Source organism: Falco cherrug, chromosome 5, assembly GCF_023634085.1.
Source record: "Falco cherrug isolate bFalChe1 chromosome 5, bFalChe1.pri, whole genome shotgun sequence".
NCBI classification, from domain to species: Eukaryota; Metazoa; Chordata; class Aves; order Falconiformes; family Falconidae; genus Falco; species Falco cherrug.
In genome coordinates this window covers 75605332-75631690 of record NC_073701.1, presented here as the reverse complement: position 1 = coordinate 75631690, position 26359 = coordinate 75605332, and the positions used below count along the sequence as shown (strand labels likewise).

Genomic DNA, 26359 nt, shown 5'->3' with positions numbered 1-26359 from the left:
GGTCTATCTCAAAAAGGTTGTGAACAGCTTGAGTTAAATGCAAGCTGAAATCAATAAAAATCTGTAGGATAGCATCTCATCTAACGTGTTTTATAAAAAGTTGGATGAACTTTCTCTTTGACTTGAAGGAATGTAATCTTTTCCAGATACAACCTGGGCCTTTGTTTGCCTTTTTTTTTTTTTTTTGTTTAGTTTGGTTTGGGTTTTTGTTAAGATACTGCTTAAGGATCGAGATTTCACAGAGGGACAGTGTTTAGAGGGACACCATAAAACAAAGCTCTTCCCACTCAATTCTAGTGGCAAACAGTCAATAAAAATTGCTTCTAGGAAAGAAGAAGAGTTTTGAAGAAGTGCCTTGAGAACAGAGAAAACCAGGAGGGACGCAGCAGTGGATAGTGTTACTCCTGGGATCAGAACCGTAACTCTGAATGCAACAGACCAAGTCAGCTGCACAGTGGGAGGAAGAGGGCTACACCTGCACAGCTGTTAAGTTTCAGCAGACTGACATAATACAAGCTCTTTCAGTTACTTCCCTTTTAAAGGCAAGCTGCTTGCCTCACATTATTCACTGCCCATTCAGCTGTGTTTGTATTTAACCCTGGAACTCCATGCAGCTAAAAACATAGACATTACCTTAATGTAAACAATATAGAATTTCTGATAATGCGAGCAGTTAAACACATCCGTAAAGCTTTGTGTGTGGTATACGAGACTCATGCGGTCAGCTCCCGCCTTGCACCCTGGCTCTGAAGCAATCCTAAAGGGTAAGTCCACAGCACTTCATAGGCCACTCTCCCAGCACTACTGTATGAGGAGCCATTGTGTGAGCAGTGAGAAAGAAGTTATTCCTGAAGGTAGGAAACATCTGTCTAAATCCCCTATGTTCCAGAGTGGAATCCAGATCTAACCTCAGGCAGATGGGAAAGTCTTACTATTTCAGCACAAGCCCGAGTGAATGATCATTGTAAGGAGAAAGGTGCTTCTCACTACAATCTACCTGGAGAACCAGACAGGGTGGAAACACTTTAAGTATTTAGTTATAAAGAAAAATCCAGAAAAATCAGAAATACCGGCGATATCAATGTCCATCTTTTCAAGGGGATCTGATCAGCCAAGCTGACTCTCTCCAGAGGCACATACAGAGGAAGGGCACCTAAGGAGTCCCTAGCGATCAAAAGAATAATTGGGTGCTGGATCAACCCATAAGGTAGAGGCAACATATACCTGGAAACTTTCAGGGGAGGAAAAAGGTTAGAGAAGACAACAGGGGATTCCTCTCCATACCCAGGATAGACACCCGAGGGAAGGCGTAAGTTAACATGGAAGAGAGTGCCCTGTTACCTGTGTGCATACCCAGAAGGCATGGCTCAGAGGAACACCGTTCAGGTGTGGCTCTGCAAAGCTCTGGTGCTGCCAATGGGGTGGGATTAGCACCAAAAGCTAAAAATCCTGTTAACTGCTGCAATTGTTGTCACGCTGGATGACATAAGGAGCCGGTATGTCTCAACTTGGGGGAGAACACTAATTCCCAAAGAGTACGTTCTTCGTAAAAGGGCAGACAAATACAAAGAGGTTGGTTCGCCAACTTGAGAAAGTAAGAGCAGGGAGACACAGTTACCTACAAACCCAAACATCCACAGCCTCTGAGTAGCACCTGTGACACTGTGGGACTTTTACCAAGGAAACTCACACAAGTGCCAAAAACCAGATGGAGTAAGTGACTGCCAAAGTTAAAAGCTCGCTTGGCACCAAGCAGATGGATGGCATCAGGTCAAAGGTTGCTGCCGGAGATGAACTTGGCACTAGAACTGGGGCCAGGGATGGAGAAAGATCTGGAATCAGATGAGTCCCTGGCACCACTCTTGAGATGGAAGATTTACACTGTTTAAGAAAGGGGGTTGTATTCCAGACAATTAAATTTGGAAATTGACACCATCAGCTCCAAGGATCCAAAGAGTCTCTGGATGACTGCAAGACTCTTTCCAGCGAGCTTACAGTTGTCAACACGCAAGCTGGCAACGACAGTGGGTAGAAACGTGCCCACTGGCTGCATTCGTTTACTTCCCACATTTATCCACCCACATGCCTCATAACCTGCCGCTGAGTTACTATGGAGTGGGTGGGAGCAGCTGGTCACGTGAGCTTCAGAGAAGAGAAAAGAGGGCTGAAAGCAACCTCCTGAGGATGCACTGCATTTAACCTGACACGCTCACCCAGCCTGTTCTTTGCAACCTGCAGTGCTGACAGTCCTACGGCCTCACCAGACAAGTGCTTACTACCAGAAAGTTTATCTTGCTGTTTAGCTATGTTTTCTTTACTGTAACGTCAAATCATAATTTCTAGCCCTATCATCTGTGGACAAAGAACAACGTATTTCTTTCATCTCTGCAACAATTTCTTACATACTGGAAAAATGTACCTTATCTCAGCCTTCTCTTCTTTAGACAGAAACAACACTATTTTTAGTCTTCCCTCATGAATCATGTTTTTAGGCCTCTGATCATGTGTTCTCCTTTGTCTCTAACAGTTGTCCATATCCTTTTCTGAAGTGCAGTACTCAAAATTGGACACATTCCAGCAAAGTATTACTAATGCCATGTAAAGCCAAGGGATTATTTTGAGTTTTGCAGAACAGTTGTGTTAATACACTATATTTTTTTCAACTGTGTAACATAACTGTTTTCCCATTTACTGATGTTTTTATTGAAATATTCCTCCTCTTGGGACCACACAGGTAGTTATTCCTACCTTCACATTTTGAACTTAAAATAATTTATTGGAAAAATGGCCTAAAAAGCTCGTAAATCAAGATTATATGACAGTCTAAGCTCATTCTCTGCTTAAATATTTGCAACTTCCTTCCTCTTACCATATGTAGTACCAGATACAGTTAATGATCTCTACGGGCTTCTTAGATCAGCTGATTTAAGAATACAGGCAGACCTGGAGACACGGGGAAGGCAGAGACATCGAGCAGCAAGGGCTGCCCTCTGTCAGGGAAAGGAAAAGGATGCCTTGACATGATTACAATCAGAAATCACTGGAGTTATTCAAGCACTCTCAAACTAGAGTCTCTAACAAACACTTTCATAGATGGAAGGTGGACCAGTGGTTAGGACAAACCCCTCTTTTTATAACAGATTTCATTATCCCATACATACTTCTTCTAACAGTGCCTTCTGATGTCAATGGAAACAGATGCTTTATCCTTGCAAATTACTCTGAAGAGTAAACTCCCCAGTACTGCTCTCTAGTTCCATCCCTTTCTCAGCAAGTGTCCCAGGTTTGCAGCAAAGTGCCTACCTTTTAGAAAAGGGCAAAACACCTTGTCACACTCCTCATCACTCTGCCACCACAGCACTTACTCCAGGCTTTCATCATCTTGCTTTGACAAAAAATCCCACTCTATTTGTTGGCTATCTTGCAAAACCCTGGATATGATGGCTTGTGGGATTGTAACGTACTGACTTCCTCACTCAGTGTGGAAATGGGAGCCATGAAGCAGGGTGACAATGTACATCATAACCACTGGAACAGCAGCAGGGAAGGGTTTCCTTGAGCAGATAACAGACAAGGTGCACGTTTACCCAAGTCACAGAACTCTACTTTGTCTTCCCACTGACAGCCTCCTCTCTAACATCTCACAATATTCCCAGAAGCAAGTAAAGCCCCCTGAAAGCAACTAGTTCCTGTGTTATCCACATGAGAACTGGCCAGTTTCTGAAAAATCTATTTTTATACTAACCTTTGAGCTCTGAACTGCCTTGCTCTTGCGATACAGAGGGTTTTTTCCACTTGGCAAACCCCCTCTTCTCTATTTTATATTTCTTCAGTTGCAGCAGCAGGACAGCTATAGATGCTCATAGTGGATTTAACCCTGCCTGATGGCACGGGCTGGTGGGTAGGGGGGGCTGCGGGCACCTGCTCACAGCGGCCGCCCCCGGCCCCCCATACCCAAACCTGCTGCGCGAACCCAGTACAACACTGTACCCAGAAGTTCAACAGTGGATAATGTTTTCATCATATAGAAAAGAGTATTAAATTATTTTTAATTAGTTCAGAATCTTCTTTTAGAAGATAATTCTTAAATACAGACTTAAGAAGAGACTGTTGAGAACAAGGGGAGCAGTGCTCAGCCTACAGACGGACACCGTCCTCATGGGGTAGGGTAACGTACCTCCCTCGCCATGCCAAACAAATGTTACTGACTCAGCAAAGAAAGGGCAGACACTGTTTTCAAAATGGTAAGGAAAGGAGTAAAACATATTAAAACCAACTGCTTTGATCTCCCTTCAGGTTTGTTGCTTCTTACTGAGCAGTGAAGAAAAGGGAGGAGAGCCCTGCTACACATCACCGGTTACATTGTGCCAGAAAACACTGAAAGCCAAATGCCAGGTATTTGACAGATAAAGATACATCACTCCAGGACAGAGCTAGTTTCTTTGAATTGTATCCTGCAGAAAATCTATTCCAGGGTCTGTTTTTCATTCCCCTGTATTGCGATGAATTTAGATTTATGTTTAATAAATTGTTTGTGCAATGCTGTAACTGATAATCAGTGGCCTAAGGCTGTTGCCACTGCATAATCCTTGCTGATCTCCATGCCTTTGGGATACGTACATGTGAAGGTTAACTAATCAGAGCTGCTTTTGGCCTCAGCTGCCAAGATAATGTCCACACAGAACGGTGGGTTGAAAAATTGCATCCACTTCAGCGATGACTGTCCTACATAAAGATTGACTGATTGACTGGGTCGTGAAACCAGACGAGCCATTCAGCTGCGTGTATTTGAAACACCACCCTTATCTTTCACATTTCCAAAGCAACAAGATGCTTGACAGGCCAGTGGTGCTCATTCACTGGGAGAAGTGTTGTTTTACTCCACGCCATTCATTCCATACAGCCTTGCCAGATTTGGGGTCCCTCCAGGTCCTTCAGATTTCTAACCATGGTTTTTAAATTGTGTTTAATAACCATTAGTAAGTTTAAATGCTGGTTACTGTGCAAGGCAGGAAGAGATATGCCTATACATTTCAAATCTACTATTTTACACAAGCAGGCTACCTATTAAAGTTACCTACATCTCATATCTCCTGACTACGAGATGATCATCTTACACTGGGGGAGGAAAATAAGTTTTATGCATATTTTCTTAGGTTTAAAACCAAAGAAAAACCCAAAGCCTCACCCACTCTGCTATCGCATCAGGTCATACTGACATAACACATTCAAAAACAAAGCTGGAGCCTTCAGACACATTACGTTAATGTTTCCTCTTGAGTAAACTGAGTCATTGGCAACAGCAACAGCCTTAATTTCTAGATAGACACGTCTGGAGAGGAGAAGAGAAATACACCCCCTGACAATGAACTCTCCAACTGTTCTCTAAAGCAGGGAACAGCAAGACTTGGGATTTCCGAGTTCAGTCTTAAATGCATTAGAAGAATGTTTCCAGTAACTGCAGGCACCTTTGCATGTACTCTCTATTCCTCCGTGTTCTAGCTTCTGCTCTTCTCCTAGCTATCTCCCATCATTTCCCATCCCAGGCTATCCTGCACTGTTTAACATTTACACTGTACATTTATGAATGCGCCATACACTCCTTTTACTTCTCCCTCCCACCCAACAGAGACAGACAGAGAAAACTTTACATTATATTTTTAAGAGACATTCCCTGGCAATTTATTATATGTGACTGTCTAAGACTGCAAAGCAATGGACCAAATTCAGCCCTGGATTACCTCCCACAAATCCACGGGAATAATGCTGAGGATGAATTTGGCTCTAAGAATTTTGTTAGAGAAGCAGTTGTTTGCATTCACAAGTCATTTATGAAACCAAATGAAAAAGTCATCTAGTAACATGGGGAGTACAATGGCACAAGGAAACATTTGAACCTGAAACAGATGAAACAAGAAGCCAAGAGCAATAAACTTATAAGGAAACACAGATGCCTTTGACTAAGGCCAGACAGACACTTATTGGAAGCCAAGATTAGTAAGCCTTACCAGTTATAGTTACGTGATCATCTTTGGAGGCACTCTGTGTTTCTTTTAATTGGATCTCTGAGCTCACATCCACTTTTCTTCCAGATAACTGTAAAAAGGCTTTGAGAGAGGCAGGTACCTTGACTATAATTGAGCCTGGTAGAAATTTAAATGAAAGCTAGTTAGTTAAACATTGAGATCAAAACATGAAACAGGCAATTATTTAGCTAACACAAATCAATTTTTTTTAAGAGCCTTCAGACACAATAACCTCTTTTTTTGCCGCTAAAAGGATAAATGAAAATATTTTCATTTATTGTAACCAGAATACTGTATGTCACGTGCAGAAAATGGTGTCACAGTATTTCCCTGGCGGACATGAAAATGAATGTTGACATATACTGCTAGCAACAGCTCTTAGTAGAGAATCTTATTAATAGAATGATCAAGGGAATTTTTTTTTAGATCTTACAAGTATTATGACTTCAGTTTAATCTTCTAGTTGTGTATTTATACTCCCGAGCAGACAAGGATTGGGTTTGATGATTAATCCAGCCACTGCGTGGCACATTATGAAAGAACTGCTCCTCTGAATCATGAGATGCAGCTTACATACTGTTAACGCTAGCTAGCAATTGTCTTTGCATCTGTTCAAGGATGCGAACAGCTGGCTCTGTGCAGTAAGGCAGTCTCCAAAGTGACTAACCAGTTAAGACCATGTATCACTAAAATGTAAATTACTAGAAAAACTGTAGCTTTGGTGGCCCAAATAATCCTATCCTTGAGATTAGTAACAGAAATTCTGACTTCTACTTCCTCTAAATATGTGGTTCTTTGCATCAGACTGAAGGCAGATGCTGGGCCCCCAACCTGCCCACATTATGCATATCTGGAATTACTCAGTCACAATGTTTGGAACCCGCACCCTACACATAAAAACAAAAATTCACAATATACTTTCTGTATTCGTGCCCTCTAGTTTTTGCCCAATTCCAATATTCGCTTTAGAAAAATTTAAAAAAGCTTCCTTAAATACATTCCAAAAGATGAAGCAGAACATAAGAAAACTGATGTTATAACAACTAAGTAGCAGTCAGAAAGCCACCCTAGCTATGTAATTTGAATTCAGCAGGATCACTTGCTTGTGACAGTCCTGATGAACAAATAACTGTCAGTATAATTTAGGCCTAAATTTTGCTGAATACACAAAAGCCTTAGGATAAGAAAGGGAAAAGGTCTTCACCTTTGGGTCCTCCTTGGAGAGTTGCTCAGTGACGTGACTCATAAAATCCAACACACATGCAGCTAATTTATCACAAATGGGACATTTTCTACACTGCAGCTGTCAGCAGTTACTCTGAATTTATGGGGTAAATGAAAACAGAACTTCAACTTTGCCTTCACTAAACTGAGCTGCCAGAAGAGATGTCAGGCAATGTTTTGAAAATAACATTGATTAGATTTTATTAAATACATTCCTCTTTGCTACTAACTCAGAGACATTAAACTTGTAATAAGTGATTCAAAAAGGTAACTAAGAAATAAATTTCCTTGCACCAATGGAACCAGAATAGCTGGTACAGAAGAACAGCACGCAAGTGATTACATGCATTTCCTTCATTACTCCCATTCTAAGTAACTGCTAGGTTTTAACAGGGCACAGGCTTACAGAGAAGAGAAGGGTACTCAATTCATTTAAACCACCTGAAGTGCCTGACATTATGTTAAAGTCAAATATAAAAATGCTGTAGCATTTGGTTTTGGTGGTTTGTTTTTTGTTTGGGGTTTGTTTTTTTTTTTTCTTTCCCCCAATACTAGGACTGACAAGATTTATTCAGGGATTTGTCATTTACAGTATCATACCTTCTGAATGGCAAAATTATGAATCTCACTTTAGGACTGAGCTTTTAACTAAGAATTGAAATTTTAGTGAATCATCAGGAGAAAAAAGGAAGAATTGATAGGGCAAAGCCATTTCATCTTTGTTATTCTGCCTTCCAATTTCAATAATGGGAGATGTTACCCAGAAAAGGTAGAAAAAAGAAATTTAAATGTATGCCAGTTGTTACTCTGCACACACATACATCAGCATCATGGAGTAAACTCTGCGCAAGGCAAGAGGCCACTGTAATCCAAGTCAACTCTGCAGAATTCTGCTGGGTTCATTGCCAGGAAAAAAAGAAAAGTATTGAAAAATACAAAAATTCCGTACTCCATTTTAAGTATCATTGCCCCTTACAGTGTTTACTCTATTGTAAGTATTTATGTACATCTTCTAATAATAAGGTGGAAAAGAATGTAGATAACCAACAATCACAACTATTTTTTTCAGACAGATAAAAATACTCCTTTACCCCTTTTCTTGTATATCATAAGCTGCCACAAAAAAAATATTTATTTTGCTAACCTTTCTGGGATTTCAGATCCACTTTTCTTAATTGACTGACGTAAACATCTATCGTCCCATGATGTGTAGAAGCTTTTAGACTTCCATCTGATGAATCTTAAAAAAAAGAAAAAACTTGTGGACCATTCATGCTTTTAAAATAAAATTTGCTAGAAGCTTTACTTATACTTCAAACTGATTTTGTCAATTCTTCTGTGTTTGAGAAGTATCTTATATTCATTTACTGAATGTCAGACTCCTCTCAGAAAAACAGGTTTTGAACAAAACTTCTCTCACCAGCGTTGTGGCATACACTGGTCCCAAGGTCAAAGGCCTCCAGTTTTTATTGGACTTGTAGCATCTATACAGCCTCAACAACACTCCCCTCTTTCTACAAGGATAAGTTTATCTCTGGGTGAAGATAAAGCACAAAATTTTAACACTAAAATCTATTTTAGTTGCAAAGAGTTTGTTTGCTCAGACTGCATAGGAAAGCTGCCCCATGCAAACAACAAGCAGTTGTTCACTGTAACAACTCGTCACACAGAAGAACTGTCTATCAGGCCTTTGGAAAGTCTTATTATCTGAATTTTAAACCAATGTTTGAGAGAACCACTGCACTTTAATATACATAAGAAAACATCATTTGTTCTTTGCCCTGGAATAGAGGCCTACATTTGCTTCTATACCTTCTTAGCTGTAATTGAGGGTAACAAAACTTTCTGAAGAAATATTTTGACAAATAGAAAGCCTTTAAGAAGCCTTAATTTTATACTTGAAAATATATTTAATTACTTGCAATGTATTCCAGTTTTAAATACATAAATTTACAGAATATTACAGTGAAGTCCTAAAGACTTAACTTTTGAACTACTGAACAGACTTATAGCTGATAAAAATTGCAAAGAAATTAAGCAACTTGAGAAGTTACATACGTACATGCGCAAAAGAGTGAAATATCTTTTTAGATATAATGTTAGAAATGAAAGCATTGACAAGAAAACCTGAGATACCGAGAGAGACTGATTTTCTCAGGTTCTGGATGTTCATAGAAAAAGAAACAGTCAAACTTTCAGAAATAGCTAAAATAACAAAATCAAACCTGAATGAAGCTTCCCGTTTTAAAAAGTAAAAAAACTTTACTGGGAGAATAAACTTAATTAATCATAACAAGGATGTCTAGCATTAATGCCTTACACTTGCCACACAGTTTTAGCTCTACTTAAACTCGTCTGGAGCTATTCTGATCCCAGATCTCAAGCACAGCTGCTGAAGATCAGTGTATTACATAGAACAGTAAAACCATTGAAAGGCACTATCATCCCACAACTAAAACAGATTTCTTTGGAGGGGAAGTAATAATAAAAAAGAAAAGATTATCGAATCCATATTTAGTCAGCTGAGAAACTAATACCATCTTTGGCTAACAAGATCTAGAATTGGATGTGAATGTTCCTGCCATCTCAATAGACTTTATGTTAAAGAAGTTCTGTTCCAAAATGACAAAAATATTAATTGTGAATTGGAATTAATGAACTAGAAAAAAAGGTTTTACTTTGTGACAATGAAACGTTTTATTGATGACTTTTTAAAAGGTTGTTAACATTCATGTTTGAAAGTTAAAGTCATTAAAACAGCAAAGTTTGATATGAATCAACCTTTTTAATGAGCATTTTTGGTAGCAAACGCTTGGCATTTTCATGTAAAGGCTATTTTTGCAGATATTCCTAATCAAATTTAGTAACAGGCAGTCACTGAATCTCCTCATAATCTTGACAGACTGTGCTGGCAACAGATACCGGAAATATCCAGCCTCTGACTCTTCTGCTTTAACAAAAACATGCAATTAGTTGTTTTATCTGCACTATGAAAAAAGAAAATTCCTGTGATAGGACAACAACTTTCTCCAGGGAGAGCAACTGTGAGTGGCCTGTACGGCACCACCAGCTGATGGTGCCTTACGGGGACCAATGTTTAATCAGTGAATCCTTCCCTCTTCCGACTCTTCAAATCCAAAAGCAGCTCTTGCAATTTTCTTGACAGTGGAAAGATGCCTTTTGCAAATTAGCAGCCTCACTGCAAGACCAGAAAGTGTTCTTTTTAGATTTTCAATTAATATGTATTTTTAAAAAGAAAGTGGAAAAAAAAAAGTTCTCATGTTGTGAGAGACCTGATTCTGTTTGCAGAAGGCATAAACATAAATAAAGGATGCAGGAAGAGGACTGTAGGCATAGGCTCAGCACAGCACAGATCCACCTCTAAAGTAAAAAAAATTAAACCAAACCAAAAAACCAACAAACAGCCTCGAGGGAAATGGGAACACTTTTCTATTGGAGAACACTATTTTGGGAAGATGACTTGCCAGATTTTGACTCCCAGGGTATACCACTGAATAGAAAGTTTCACATGGCAGAAGAAACTACAACAAAGTTTCAGAAACACTGGGAACTTTGGTAGCATTAGCCGAACACTGAAGCTGACATTACAATACCTGTTAAGCTTTGATCTACAGAAATAACATGAAATGTATTTTATGGAAACAATTGAAGGATTTATGGAAATAATTTTATGGATATGATATTAAATACAAATTCTTAGATCCAAATAAGAATGTCAAGAGACTTAAAGTTGTTCAGTACTTCTGTGAAGTCTATTAAATATGCTGTTTAAGTTTTATGTCTCTAACTCTGAACTAATGAGAAGGGGAAAAAAACTCAGAAAATGGATTAAAACCAGCAAGAATGAGGTTATATAACAAAAAAGGCCCAAGTCAAATAAATAAATGTTTCAACAAGAAAAATTACCCTACATTAAGTAACACAATCTGGTAAGACAAAACCTGTAACTGAAATAGTAATGAAGACAATGCACATTTTACCATTATGACACAACAAAGCTAAGGCAATTTATTTTTAAATATACACCCAGTGTTAGCTGAGATCAATGTGAATAACTGATGGTAAAAACAAGGGAAGTGCATAGTTTGAACTCAGAGTTTGCTAAGGACTGACAACTCAAGGGGAAATACAAGGATGAACCGTTCTACTGGAAATGGAACAGATGGTCACTCTTGAGCAACTTCAGCTATTTAAGAATCAGTACAGGGGGGGAAAAAACAAAGGGGAAAAAAGGCAGTGAAGCAAGATGTCCTTGACAAAGATTTTGTTAAGCTTTATGAAAAATACGTACAGTTTGAAGAATAAGGCCTAAGTCACATAATTTGAGAAAGACTATCCAGTTAAAGATCACTGAAAGGCCCACAAAGGTGACAAAACTGGAATATTATTTGAAACATTTAGTATCTTTTCTTCCTTCCTTTTGTAAAGCCAAGGACTGAAGAATGGATAAACACAAATGATCTTTCCTTAAATCTAAGTAAAAACACATTTGCTTTTCCTAATAGCACATAATGACTGACGTTGCTCATGTTAAAATCAATGAAAACATTTATTTCAATAGGAAAGCACAAAATACTTACCATGAATTGGTTAAAGATAGGAGAAAGTATAAGACTCCAACATGTCTGAACTGTAAGGAAGATTTAATTCTTACTGAACTGGCTAGCTAGTATAATTTGTTGATAAAGATTAGTCAATTTTCTTGTTTTAGTTCACTGTTCTAAAACTGTCACGTGAAAAATATGAGAAGCCGAAATGTATACATTAAACAGGGTAACCGCACATACTACTAAAAAACTCATTAGCTGTCCTTACCATACTCACCATCCAAACCTGGCAAAACGATGTAACACAGAAAGCAAAGAAACATCTCAACAAAACCAATTTGTTTGCTAAATAAATTGTCCAGATTCTCTTTTTACCTCTAAATGATCTTATCTTCTAAAGTTCTATGAATTGGTTTTAAAGGCCATCGTCTCTTTTGGAGAACTTACTCTCTTCGAAAAAAATCATTAAACGTATTACGATGCAGGGTTGAAGCGACATGCCAAGCCCAACTTCACCTTGATAAGCACCTGACCTACTTTGTATCAAATGGGAACTTCCCCTTTGACAATCTATACGTGCTGCCCAAATCTATGCATCCTCTTCCACACACTGCATCATACTGTGCTAATCCTCTCTGCAAACCAATTAGCTACAGGTCTCTACTAGTTTAAATGTTTAAGACACTAATGGAGTGGAAGTAACTTCTGAAGAGAAATATGCATCTAGCCAGGAACATGACTGTCAATAATATGAAATCCCCAGTAAAAATATAGTCTCCTGTGGAAGTTCCAACATATTATGTAAAAAAGCCTATTTGTGAGCCCAAGTTGGAGGACAGTAACCAGCAGTGAACTCCAGGGTCAGTACTGGGTCCAGTCCTGTTTAACATCTCCATTAATGACCGGAATGATAGAGCAGAGCATACCCTCAGCAATATGCTGATGACACCAAACTGGGAAGAGTGGCTGATATGCCAAAAGGCCATGCTACCATCCAGAGGGAACTGGACAGGCTGGAGAAATGGGCTTGCAGGAATGCCATGGGCCCTGCAACTTGAGAGGGATGTGAAGGTCCTTGAAAGCAACAAAGCTGGCAAAAGGGCTGGAAGGAATGTCCCGTGAGGAGCAGCTAAGGCCTTTGGGCTTGTCTAGTTTGGAGAAGACGGATGAGAGGTGACCTCATTGCTACCCTTCCTGAGGAGGGGCTATGGAAAGGGAGCTGATCTCTTCTCCCCGGTACCTGGTGAGAAGATGTGGAGGAATGGTTCAAAGGTGTGTCAGGAGAGGTTTAAACTGGACAACAGGAAGCTTTTCTTTACCAAGAGGATGGTCAAACACAACAGGCTTCCTGGAGAAGTGGTTGATGCCCCAAGCCTGTCAGTGTTGAAGAGGCATCTGGACAATGTCCATAATAACATGCTTTAACTTTTGGTCAGCCCTGAACTGGTCAGGCAGTTGGATTGGGTGACTGTTGTGGGTCCCTTCCAACTGAAATATTCTATGGTAAGAGTAAAGAAAAAAAATATTGTTCCAAATACAATATAAACTCAAGTGCTACTGTAATAACATACAAAATCTTCAATGCCACGATATGAGATGAGAAAACACACCTAATGTAACACCAAAATTATTTATTGCTATAGAACACATACAGAAGTAAAAATGCTATATAATCTACATTCAGAAGGACACAGAGAGGGAAGGAGAACATGGAAACAAAGACTGATGATAAAACCAAGTATTAACTCAATAGATATTAACTCAGAGCGGACCTTTTTTTTTTAACTTTCATTTTTCATAACCTGATACCTAAGGGATAAGAAAAAGCAGCAGATTCCAACCTACCTGGAGAACAGCACTCTCCAGGTATGGTGTGGAAGAAAGCACAGGAACAATGGGAAAAAAATTACAGGTCTGTCCTTGGCAGAACACAGAAGGTCAAGTTCCAAGATACAAGGAAGATGAAGGACACTTGAAATGGGAGCCAAAACATTAACATACTTCAAGCAGATGGCAGAAACTAGATCAGCAGAACTAATTGCTATTAAGAGACAAGTGTGTGCATGGATTTTCTAAAGTACTTTAGGCTCTAGTTTATGAAGCACAGTAGATGTCTTTTAAGGGGATTCAGAAATGAGGGTTTTAATTTTAAAATTCCCTAGATCATGTGTTAAAAATTGACTCCTCAAGACAAAACTCACAGATGAAGCACTGCTTCTAAATACACAGTTGTTTATTGTTTTATTTTTCAGTTATCCAAAACTGTCCTAAATACTGTAACTGTTTTCTATAATTGATTCCCTTCTTAAAATGAAACTTTGGTGTTTTGCCTCAGTACTAGCAAATTGCCTTACAACAACCGTCATCACAATGAATGATCTCTGTCACCTCAGTTTACTTTCATGTCAGGAACATACTCGAATTTATATTTTTGAGAAAGTTGATTTAAGACAGTATCACAGCAAGTCACTAAAGCCTTCAGGTCATCTAGTGTGGGTTACTGAAGAAAGAAATCAGCAGAACAAGGCAAACTGACACCAACATATTTAAGAAAAAAAAAAAATAAAATACTATCTCAATATAGTTTTCCTTGCCAGAATAAGTCCCTGCTGCCCCCAACCTGGTTAAGGTTGTTTCCTCCCTTCTGAAATGAAACCACCACCATAAGCTTTGTCATTTTCAACTATACCAAACTTTCATGGTTGAAACATAGAAGACTTGTTTCTTTAATGCATAACTGGGTTAAACATAAGTAATCCAGTAAGGAAAAAAAACCATGGTTTTTGGAGCTGGTAGGGGAAAATTTGGCTTGGCAGCAGAGTAGAGAATACATAATCAGACCATACCAATAACATTGAGAAATAAGCAAATTCTAGCAGGACTGAACATGAGCCAGCAGTGTGCCCTGGCAGAAAAGTAGTCCAGCAGTCTCCTTGGCAGAATTAGCTGAAGCATGGCCAGCATATCAAGGGAAGGGATTATTTACTCTGCACTTATTAGACCACACCTAGAACACAGTGTCCAGGTGTTGGGACTCCCAAGAGACAGGAGACATCAATAAACTGCATTGAATTTAGCAGAGAAGCATCAAGATAGTTGGGGCATGGAACACCTTCCCCATCAGGAGAGGCTGAGGGATGAAGATTTGCTCATCTTGGAGAACAGACTGCTTCAGAACCTGATGGCAGCTGTCTAGTATCTATGAGGAGGTGATAAGGACAACAAAGTCAGGCTCCTCAGAGTGGTACATGATGACAGCACCCTAGACAATGGTTGGAATAAAACAAAAAAAAAACCACCAAAAAAACAAAAAGCAAACACCCACCCAAAAAAAACCAACCAGAAGAGAGTTTCCGTCTGGAGAGAAGGAAAATGTTTTTCACCCTGAGGACAGTTATAGCAGTGGAACAGTTTACCCAGAAAGGCTGTACAGTATGTGTCCTTGGAGGTTTTCAAGACCACAGAATAGAGCCCTGAGCGACCTCACATTTGGCATGGCTTTGAGTAGAAGCCTGGAGATTAGAGACTGCTTGAGCAAGGGTGCTGGACAAGATGACCTCCAGAAGTGCCTTCCAACCTCAGCCACTCCATGATTCTGCAACTTCCCAAGGTCTCTTCCAACCTGAGTTTTCCTATTAATTTTCTGAATAAAAATTCAAAAGATTAAGCTAGTTTTATAAACAAAGTACTCCATTACTTTTTCTAAGATGGCTCAGATTTCTAATGACTATTTTAACTATTAAACTGGAAGTAAAAATAGGTCTGGTTGTTTTAAATTAAGAAGTAATTCAAAACCCATAGAACATTTGTTAGAAGTAGGAAGCTTCTAGCATAGGGTTGGAAAAAAATTTGTCAGTGAACAACAAAGCTTACAGTATAGAAATAAAGAACAAATAATCCCTACTTTCATACTTTAATTATGTCAGTGTGAAACTACCATATGCCAGATACTTAAAAGTCAGACTGAATTTTGGATAGTCTTCAAAGACTAGATTTACACAAACAAGTAGTATCAAAATAAAAAACCAAATAAAATGAAATTATCCTATAAATAATAAAAAGGAAAATTAAAGGGAGTGAGACACAATAGCATTGGTTTTGTTTTAATGCAAAATTATAGACAAATTTTCCCCAAAACGTTTTGAAAAAAATCTAGCACTCTTCACTCGTTTGACTTGTAACTACATCTCTCAAAATCAAAAGACATATCCATAAAATCTAGAGAGGAGTGCATTTTTTCAGTTAACTGATAAAATTCTGCCTCCAGTAAAATAAACAACTACATCCCTATGAAAACCCAGCCAAGGAAGCTGGAAGATCTGAGTTGTTATTCCTATTTCTGTCAGGAAAACCCTGTCAGGTCTCTGGCAATCCAACAAGCTATCTTGTTGTGTAAGGTTCTCATACACAAAAACCTTTCACTGAAAAATTTATATTTTCTTCTCAAGTTTTTAGAATTGAGCCATTGGATCTTGAAGAGTTTGTTGCCTTTGGAAAAATCCATAAAAGTCTTAAGGATGTTTAATGCTCTTTAGGAAAAGATTAAGTCTAATGGTTTCGGACTTGAAATCTGAAAAATAAAGTTTGTTCATCTGTAGTATGAGTCTTAATGTTTAAGCTGAACCTGGTTAATTAAGGAAAATAATCATCATCTGTTCATGGAAAAAGCTATCTCCTGTGTTAAGAAACCTTTATTTAAACACTCTTCATACCCTATGAATTTATTTAACAGAAGGAAAAATCAGACTAGCAAGCCTAATTTAATTCTGTGGTTTAATGACTAATTTATAAGAATGTGTATTGCATTCATTTTCCAGTAATGTTAAGATAGATCGTTTAGAAACATAAGAGTTGCAACAGACTGTCCCTGAACAATGCTTAATGAGTGACTATGGTTACTACCATTAGCAGAAGTCTTTGACATTTGGGCCTGTAACCAAGTTTATTTACAGAAGGGAAAATCCTTCTATGTACATTCAAGAGACAATAAACCTTGTCTATGATACTTTATTTCTATGGCAGAAAATTGAAGTAAACAAATTTGAGTTTCTCACTTTTGTGTTGACATACTATAAAATGTGAGTGATATAATGTATACCATAATTGATAACTCCAAGTTATCCTGTTGGATAAAAACTCAAGTTCCTGAAAGAAAATTTATGAGTCATTTTTATTTCTGAAGGGAAAACAATGATTAGCATAATAGTTTGGAAACACTGTTCCAATTATCACAAACCTTTCCTCCCTGCCCCCTCCCAAATATGTAATACATCAATGATGAATGCTTGGCAATAAAAGTCAAACATCACTAATCATTGATATCAACAAATGTAAGACAGAGAACTAGGTTAAAGGCAAAATTACTGCACTTGACATACGCCTGGTGTTCTCTCATGTCCTTTTATCCCATCAATCTAAAAAATGGCACCTAGACTCAGTCTAACTTGTGCAAAGCCCAGCAAATATTGTGGTATCGGAAGTTAGACAGTGTGCCTTGCCCAGCTGCAACAGGCTGACAGTCCGGTTCAGAAAGGATTTCCTTCAGCTACACAGCTATCAGTGCTATTCCTGAAAAGAAAAGAGGGCAGAATATGCGAGAAATCACCTCCTTTTTAGTCTCCCTGTGACTATTTAGCTTTTTAAAAGAAAGGAAGACTGAGAAAAGAGGTGTCTCAGAGCAAAAGCAGAACCTACCTACTGTAATACTCCCTGTTTTGGTCTGAAGGCTGGTGTTACCTGTTAGGAAAAGACAAGGAGAAAAAACCACAACGTTAAAAGCATATTCTTTAACTGGTTTCTGAAGTCATAGCAGTCTAATGCAATCCTATAGAAGGTCATTTTTATATTTTAGTTGTAATAGTATATCCAATTTGCATATGAAAGCAAAATAGCATCAACCAGTTATATTGCTTGAGTATTACTGCTTTACAAACAAAAATCTCAACACATGTGGGTAATGATGAAGTGATTCCAGACAAGAAAAACACTCTGAGTAAAGCTTAAAGACATAGACTCAATGTGAAAGACAGAAAAGCAGAGAGGCATTGTGAGGCTATAGCACAATATTCTCTTATTTTATTTTGGGCCTTTTTTTTTTTTTGGTTTAATAGCTCTGACGCCTGAAACAGCACTATGGATGATTTAAGTAATTTAATAGGATGAGCAACAAAGAGTTTCTATTTTCCTCTTTTATATACACACACACTGCTCCCCTGTACCAGAGAGGATTTTTTACCTTATCCTCAAAGGCTACTTCCTAGGCTCACTGCACAATACCTAGTGCTTCCAAGCTTATTCTCATGTGCATGATGACCCCTTGTCAATGATTTTCATTGACTTCAGTGAGATCTCAGTGTGTTGGACAAACTGAAGAATACCAGGCAGAAATGTGTAAGGTATAAAATGCAGAACGGTCTCCTACTGAACTTGTGTTACTTTTAACAGGCACTAGTGTTTTAGCCTTAATCTCAAAATACTTGCTCTTCTCCTTTACCTATGGCATCAAGAAAATCTGGACAAGGACAGATGCACCTCATAACAGAAAAGTCATCTATACTACTAACATTCTTCCATAGTTCCATGTATGTTACATATGTGTAATTGCCGCACAAAAAAATGCTTTAAATTAAAAAAATAAACCCCAACATGCCATTCTTTCCACTCTCTCATCTTTCCAGGAGGATAACAGATTGAAAAATAGGGTTGATCACAGTAAGAGTCCAATTGAGTAATACACAGTATTCACAATGCTTTTCAGATCTTTCAGAAGAAGCCTTTAAAAACTGCAAATGGATCAAGCTCTACTCCCATCTTCTGTAATTACACAGTAGTAAACAACCATTAGGGTAGAATGCATTCCGCTGTATATGACCTGTAGTGTTTTTCTTAGCGGTCTGTGGGCTGAAAGCTAGAAAAGCAGCCTATCATCGATAGTCTTAAATTCATCCTTTCAAGCACATAATGTACAAAGTACTTAGGGATTCTGAAGATCAGAGTTGAAACAAGACCGTATTTCAATGAACTTGAAAGACGGCTGGCTTTAGTATCTGCTATTTTTAAAAGGCACACTGTAATTATCCAACCCTTTTCCCCATTCTGTCATAACTAGTACTTATTTTTGCACAACCTACAAAATAGCCTAGGGTTTTGTCAGCTAGCAACTCCCATGGAGCTGAAGCTAGATTATACTCTGAACAGAGCCCCTGGGACTTGTGGATTTGCTGGTCTGTTGTTTTTCTGGGTTTTTTTTTATTATTTTTGATAAGCAGGTTCTGAAAAATATTAACCATGTAGAAATCAAACTCTGATTACCCACAAGCTTATATGGCAGATACCACTAACTTTGGGCAACGTAAACATATTAGTGTGATAGGCTCACTTCAAACATTTAGCTAGAACAAAAGTTGCTTTTAAAGCAGATAGAAACATCCTGCTGTGTTGCGACACACACTGCCTACAGACAGTGCACAGAAGTGTAATTTTGGTTACGTAATCTTTCCATAAAGGCCAACATATAACTTACCATTTTTAAACTAGCCAGGTATTTTCTGGCTATGTCAAGGGCAAAGCAAGAAAGACCTGACTAGAGCCAATTACTAGTCCGACCATTACATCCAACTGACTTCAGCCTTGTAGCTCAATATTATGAAGTCCAAAAGGTAAGTTTTAACAGAATATTGATGCCAGTGGCTGAGTGTTTTTTTATTGCTTCTGAAGAAATAGTTATCTTTTCTATCATCTACAAGGTTTGTTTCTCCATAAACACTATAAAACTTCAAAATACAGTATTGCAAGTCAGCATCAGTATAGGACCAGGGGCAAAAGCCATCTTTTGTGATATAAATAAAAGCACCACTTCACACTGTATCATTTCCATTCCTTCAATTTGTTTTGAATGCTCTCAGGGTGGCAGGATTATTCTGATGCATGGAAAAGGCAAATAAAATACAATGCAGTTTTTTACTACTTCGGCTTTGCATTTCAAGTTTGCACTGGGCTAAAGTACAGGCATGCCTAAAAAGGCATAAAATTAATTTCTTCAGTCCCACTTTATATACAGTGAAATCCAGAAATGTAGCTGAAATTTATAGAACAGAATCATTTAGGTTGGAAAAGACCTTTAAGATCACCAAGTCCAACCATAAATCTAACACAGTCAAGTTCACCACTAAACCATGTCCCTAAGTGCCACGTCTTTTAAATACCTCCAGGGATGGTGACTCTGCTTCCGCGAGTCACCTGTTCCAGTGTTTGACAACCCTTTCAAGGAAGAAATTTTTCATAGTATCCAATCTAAACCTCCCCTGATGCAACTTGAGGCCATTGCCTCTTGTCCTCTCGCTTGTTACTTGGGAGAGGAGACCAACACCCACCCGTCTAAACCCCCTTTTCAGGTAGCTAAAGAGAGCAACTTTGGTATATCAAGATTCTTTTTAGAAGGGATTCTAGAATGCTCAAGCATTACACCCTACTACCTTTGAAACACTGCAGATTTTCTACTTTGTCTTATTCAGGTCACTGACAGGATAAAGCACCTATACGTTCACCTTTTCCTATGTATTAGTGTGTAATTAATAAATTTTAACTTCAATACCCATGTTTTCCAGTATGATTCTCTCACATAATTAAATAGTTACTAGACTATAACAGAATAAAATATCAAAAGCAAATATTAAGTCCTACACATGAGACAAATCAACCCTGTAAAGCAGTAAAAGTTGAGCACTGACTGCAACAAAGCTTTGCAGGCAAGAACCCTGGCATCTTGATGGACACCAGCGTCAGTATGAGTCAGTAAAGAAGGTCAACTGCATGTATGATTAAGAGTATAGCCAGCTGGTAAAGCTCTCTTGTGAAACTGCATTTGGAATACTGTGTCCAATTCTGGGCTTCTCAGTCAAGAAAGACATCAATGTACTAAAATGAGGCCACAGAGGAGTGTTGAGAAGATGAGGCGCCCAGAGCACGCTACAGGTGCTCAGAGAGCTGGGTTTGTTTGGCTTCAAAAAGGAAAAGGCTGAGGAAGAATCTTGTGGTCTTCTACTTACCTAGTGGGAGGGTATCTGAAAAAGAGACAGACTTGGTGATGCAGCAAGAAAGAGGGATAATGGTTACAAGTTCCGATAATGGAAATCATTAAAAAGAAAAAAAAAGAGAAGAACTGGAACAAGTCACCCAGAAAGGTCACACAATTTCATCTTTGAGACTATTCAAAGCTCAACCAGACAAGGCCATGAGCAAGTTTGCTCTAACTGATCCCACTTTAAGCATTAGTTTGAACTAGATGCCAAATTCCTTTCCAACTTCTGTGGATAAAGTAAATTAATAATTAATTCAACTCAACCCAAGACTTTGGCACAGTTGCAAAGAGGGGTTTCCTTTTCCTCCTATGTGCCCCTCTGTGGAGAAGTTTCACTATGTTATTGCCCCTTGGATAAAGTAGCACATTTCTCAGTCTCAGAGCTGTGGCCCTTTTGTTTTTTTCAAGTGTCAACTCGAAAGCTCAATGGCACCTGACATTTCTAATGCATGTTAGAGAAGCTGATAAAAATGAATCAAACCCAGTTTCTTCAAAATAATACATTATTCATTTTCTGGAGAAATATGAAGCATGCAGAAAAGCAGTTAAGGAAGCCTGGGCACTGACAGCATTGGAACTCTACAGCCTAAGATTCAACCACAAAATGGGTCTCAGGCAGCTCTGTAGAGTTTGTGTTGCCCCGAGTCCAAAATTCTCAGTGCAAAAGCAATGAAGTCCAGCCTAGCTTCGTGCACAGATGTGCTGATTTTATGCCAACTATAATATCAGCATACTATCAACTATAGGGAAATAGTGGACTTAATTGCCCAAGAAACAATATGTCCCAAGTGTTTACAAACAAAAGTACTACTAAAATTGAGCCACCTTATCAGCAAAGACTAGAAGTGACCAGTTTTTATTCTAACATGAAATTATAATAGGAGTTCGTCTTTTCCACTAATATATGTTTGTGTATATATATTATACTTCAAAAGCCTTTAAAAGTATTTGCTCTTACTGTTAAAACATGATTGAGTAGCATGGTATTTCGCAGAGAATATTTTTCTGAAAAAACAGACTAAACATACCAAGCAAAGGTTGATATGCAATTGTTTTTAAAAGAAACAGCTAAAATAATTTTAGGTGTTCCAGACCCATTTAGTAGAGAGCCCATGACAAAAAAAATCCTGAAGTAACATAAGAAACATCTGTATAATCTGGATAATATTCTATTTGTTTTCACAGTGTTTTTCAGCTAAATGACAATGGGGTATTACTAAGGAAATAAGTCACTAACTACAGCAGTTATAATTTAATTTTCATACCAAGAAAAAGATAAACTTTTGGCTGTGCACAGAGGCGTGGACGTGCTCACAAACTGATCATTCCACAGTATTATTATATTGGTTTGAAGTTAGGAAAAAAAACCATAACCAAAACAGCTTATCAGACAGAAGTAACAGTACAGCCTACATGTTAGAAAAACACGGTAACAAGAAGAGAAAAAAACCCAACAAACCAACTTATTTCTGCCTATGCATGCTGAAGTGAACTTTATTTAACAGGTTGAGAAACCATTCCTAAATTTAGTATAAATGGACAAAGGAATTGCTCCTTTAAGGAAGAAACAAGAGTCATTTCTCAAGCAAGATGACAACACAAAATTGCAACAAATTGTTTTAAGGCATATAACTGGAAATCTGGGACTCTGACTGACCCGAGTAATTTTCAGTCTTTGTACATCCTCTAATTTGTTTTACTTAACATTAAGTGACCACAACACATCTGTGGTAAAAAATTATTAAAAATCACTACTTACGAAAAAGCCTGTGTCTTCAATTAGGGATTGCTTAACTTGGATGGTGAGCTCCGGGAGCTCAAAGACAACTTTAATGAGCCAGTGGTGTTTGTCTTGAGCTCCCCAAACAAGCAAGATATGAGCAGGACCATCCAGACAACAAATACTGTGTGCAGCTGTGTCATGACAGTAACTCCACCATGCTTGGGTATCTGGCCAGCATCCCTGGCGTGCGTGAACCTTACAAATAATGAGATAGTGCACGCCTGCACTTAACCTAAACTTAAAAAGTTTGCATACACTAGGTGTGTAAACTATTTTTGTTTTTCACTGAGTATAAAGCAGGCAAGCTCCAGGACTGGGCCAGAAGCCTTACCTATGGGTGTACGCACCACACAGAAATTTTCCCAGTTACTGAGAGACTCCTGGCACTGGCTGCTGCAACGGGGCTCCCAGCCAACATGTGGGCCTGGACGATATTAATTGGTGATGTGTCCTTTCCTTAGCCTCTGTAATGCTTTCCAGCAATGATCTGATGCTTCACTCCTATTGCTCTTTATCATATTGTGCATAATCACTAGTACTCTTTCCTTTTATCATATTGCACACTATTTTTCCTTTATAGTGTAATATAATAAACTGCATTTATTCTTATATTTGACTTAGAATTCATTTTTGCTTGGTATCCAGTCAATCAGCAAAACATTACAGCATGGCCAGAATTCAGTGGGAATTTTGTTACATTAGAAAACCACACCAAATTCCAACCCTAACTGCTGCTTATATGAAAGACTCAGGTTAGTTAGTTCTATTTCTAGGTGAAGGACGTTGAAGGGTGGATGGATCAGGGATTCCCCCTGCCACCTGCCCCCTGGATCAGAGAAGTGATGTCCTGTCACCATTATTAGTACAGGGTGCTAGCACACACAGACTATATCTGCTAAAAGCTTCTAAATAGGATCAAGTTCTACCATAGTTCTTAGTAGATGCTGTAAGAGTTACTTCTATGAAGATATTAAAGGATGGAGAGAGGAGAAACGTCTTTACCACTTACAGTGTAATTTTCATTGCTGAAGCTTAAAATATTTTGACAACCTTAGTACATGTATGTTTCTTTCCTATAATACACACTTCTTGCTATTTCACAAGTGTGCTTATAAAATTATTCTAAAAAAATAAATACGGTATGCTATAACAGTAGGTTAATTCTCATCAATTCAGTCTAACAAAGACAGAACAGTTTTGTTCATATACCATGCCCAGTTGATTTAGTGATAGCCTATAGCATTAGTTCATTTGTTACTGTAAAGTTTGTTAATACCCAAAAACGAAGCTAAATTTGTGACTATTTCCTTCTTACCATGAATACTTCCCAGCAGGATATCACCAGCTACTGAAGACAGAGATGATGATTCTGCATAGAGATATTTAGTTTTCAGCACCCCATCTTCAGTAGATATGTTGATGGATGTCCCCTGCAGCTTCTCTATACTCACACTCTAAGAGAAACAAACGTAACAGGAAACTTAAGGAGTTTGAAAATGGAAGTAGGGAAAAGGAAGAGTTTGAAAAGGGAAGTAACACTATTAAGAGGCAAAACAAGTAGAAAGCTGTTGTTGGTGCAGAACAAACAGAATCAAGTTCTTCATTAAAAGCTAGACAAGACTAAACAAAAACCCCATCTTTTCATCTAAAAGCTCTGACCAAAAATTTACTACATAATATAATCCATCAGACAGGTGAAGAATCCAGTCACAAACAGATGAAATAAAAACCTGATTTTTAAAACCCAAAACATTTTACTTTGAAAAGTAAAAAAAGGATTAGCTTTAATAACGAAGACAATGATCATACAGCATTATGACACCTGAAGCATTGGTAATCAGTTTCCTGCCACCACATACAGAAACATCCACTGTCTTTGTTACATACACCTATATATGCAGATTTTTTTTTTTTTAACTAGCTCACTTTAAAGACAGCTTTGGTGAAAGTTGCAAAAAACCACAGCTGTTCTTTTTCTCAGTACAACTGTTCATATTTCCTTGGTTACTCAGGTTATTCTTGAACTTAAGCCTCAAGCTATGCAAAGCCTTGAAAAATGAAGGACAGTCTCAATTTCTACTTCTTTTCAACAGGAAAAAAAAAAAGAGAAAGATAAGATTTGAAAAGTTGCACTATGGATAGATTTGGGGAATAAAAGGTGATAAAATGAGATTATCTATATAGAAGTAACCAGTTGTGTGACATAATCTACCTATGCCTATCTGAACAAAACAGGACAAATCACACACTCATGCAACTACCATGTGAATTTAATTCTATTCTTCCTCAGTTAACCTATTTATGATTGAATCATGCTATAGTTCATACATAAGCCCCACTCAATTTGGTTTTGTTTTGCTTACACAGACTTTCAGTTGCACAAAATCCTTATTCAGTACATTAAATGATATATGGACTTTCAAACTGTGCCTTTGTCAAATTATCTTTAAATCCACTTCGTCATTTTAGCATTGTCATCTTGTGGAAAAAAAATAATACAAAAAAATAAGTCTACTGACCCTTCCAGTATTATGTTATATAAAGAATAAGCTATGGATGAATTAAGAGGTATTCCAACAAACAGCAAGTAGTGTTAGACAAACTCCATGCTGTATCGTGTCCCAAGAAGCAAGCTAAAGAGGCTGGTTTAGTATGGACCATATGACAGCCAAAGCATACAGTGACCTTACCAATCCATACATACTGAGTTTTACACCATCTTTACACCTGAAGTCATAAGATTACAGAATGGACTACTGTCTTAAGATTTTTTACATGATGCTACAATACAAAGTAGGTCTCCAAGAACGTAACAAGATACATTAATCTTCAAGAAAATCTGGTGATCAAAGTGCTGTGCTAGAATTAGCGATATGTGACAGTCAATATCTACAATGTCTGCAGGGGGTGCTGCTCAGAACTATGCTACAGAATCTAGGCATTGACAGTAAATAAACTCACTGATATTAAGGCATAATTTGTCACTAGTGAAAGTGGCAGCAATTCAGCTTTCCAATCTTTCAATGCTTCTAACAAACTAACAAGCAGAGACCTTAAACTTACGTTACATTGCATCTGTCCCAGGAACATTTCCCACAGAGTACTCCATTACTCCCTCACCCAGGACAACAAAGCATAAGCCTGCTGTGGCATACGGCCAAAGCAACAAGAAAAGCCACTGTCATTTTAGGCTCTAAGATCTAAACTTGTTCTGAAGAGTTAAATGACTTGCAAAGAACCTTTCCAATGTTAGCAGGGTCATCACTGCTATCAGCACAATGAAAATAAAATGAGGCACACTTTTAGAGGGAGAAGGAAAATAAAAACACCTGCATAGTTTGGGTGCAAACTGGCTGCCTTGTGGCACTCCTGAATGGGAAAAAGAACGCCCAAAAAGCTACCTCTGTTACTATGGTATGCAAGTTTTGACTCTATTTAGATATTTATCTTATTTAAATATTATGAAGTGCTTTATTATACACAAGCTCACATAATCAACTTATTTACAACCTCAGCTACCTTCCTTAAAAATACACAGTGATGAAGAGCTGTCTCAGCATGAAATAAAAAGTACTGAGTCAACTAGTTACTGTAAGAAAGCAAAACAAAACCTACCAATACAATGAACATTTGCTTCGGAATAATTCAAATCAGAAAGGGGTAGGTGGGGTCTGGGGTG

At 38.1% G+C, this 26359-nt stretch overlaps 1 protein-coding gene across 3 annotated transcripts in view; it reads right to left on the bottom strand.

The window, feature by feature from the left end:
- Positions 1-26359, bottom strand: part of FAM185A (family with sequence similarity 185 member A) — a 51952-nt gene that overhangs the window by 9876 nt on the left and 15717 nt on the right. For all 3 annotated transcript variants that reach the window (XR_008732389.1, XM_055711431.1, XM_055711430.1), the window contains exons 4-7: positions 23996-24134; positions 17513-17554; positions 8395-8490; positions 6009-6143 (exon numbers count right to left, since the gene is read on the bottom strand). Coding sequence is in view for 2 of the 3 variants with exons in the window: in XM_055711431.1 (XP_055567406.1) it covers positions 6009-6143; positions 8395-8490; positions 17513-17554; positions 23996-24134 (412 nt within the window). In the remaining variant the exon portion in view is untranslated. The remainder of the gene's footprint in view (positions 1-6008; positions 6144-8394; positions 8491-17512; positions 17555-23995; positions 24135-26359) is intronic.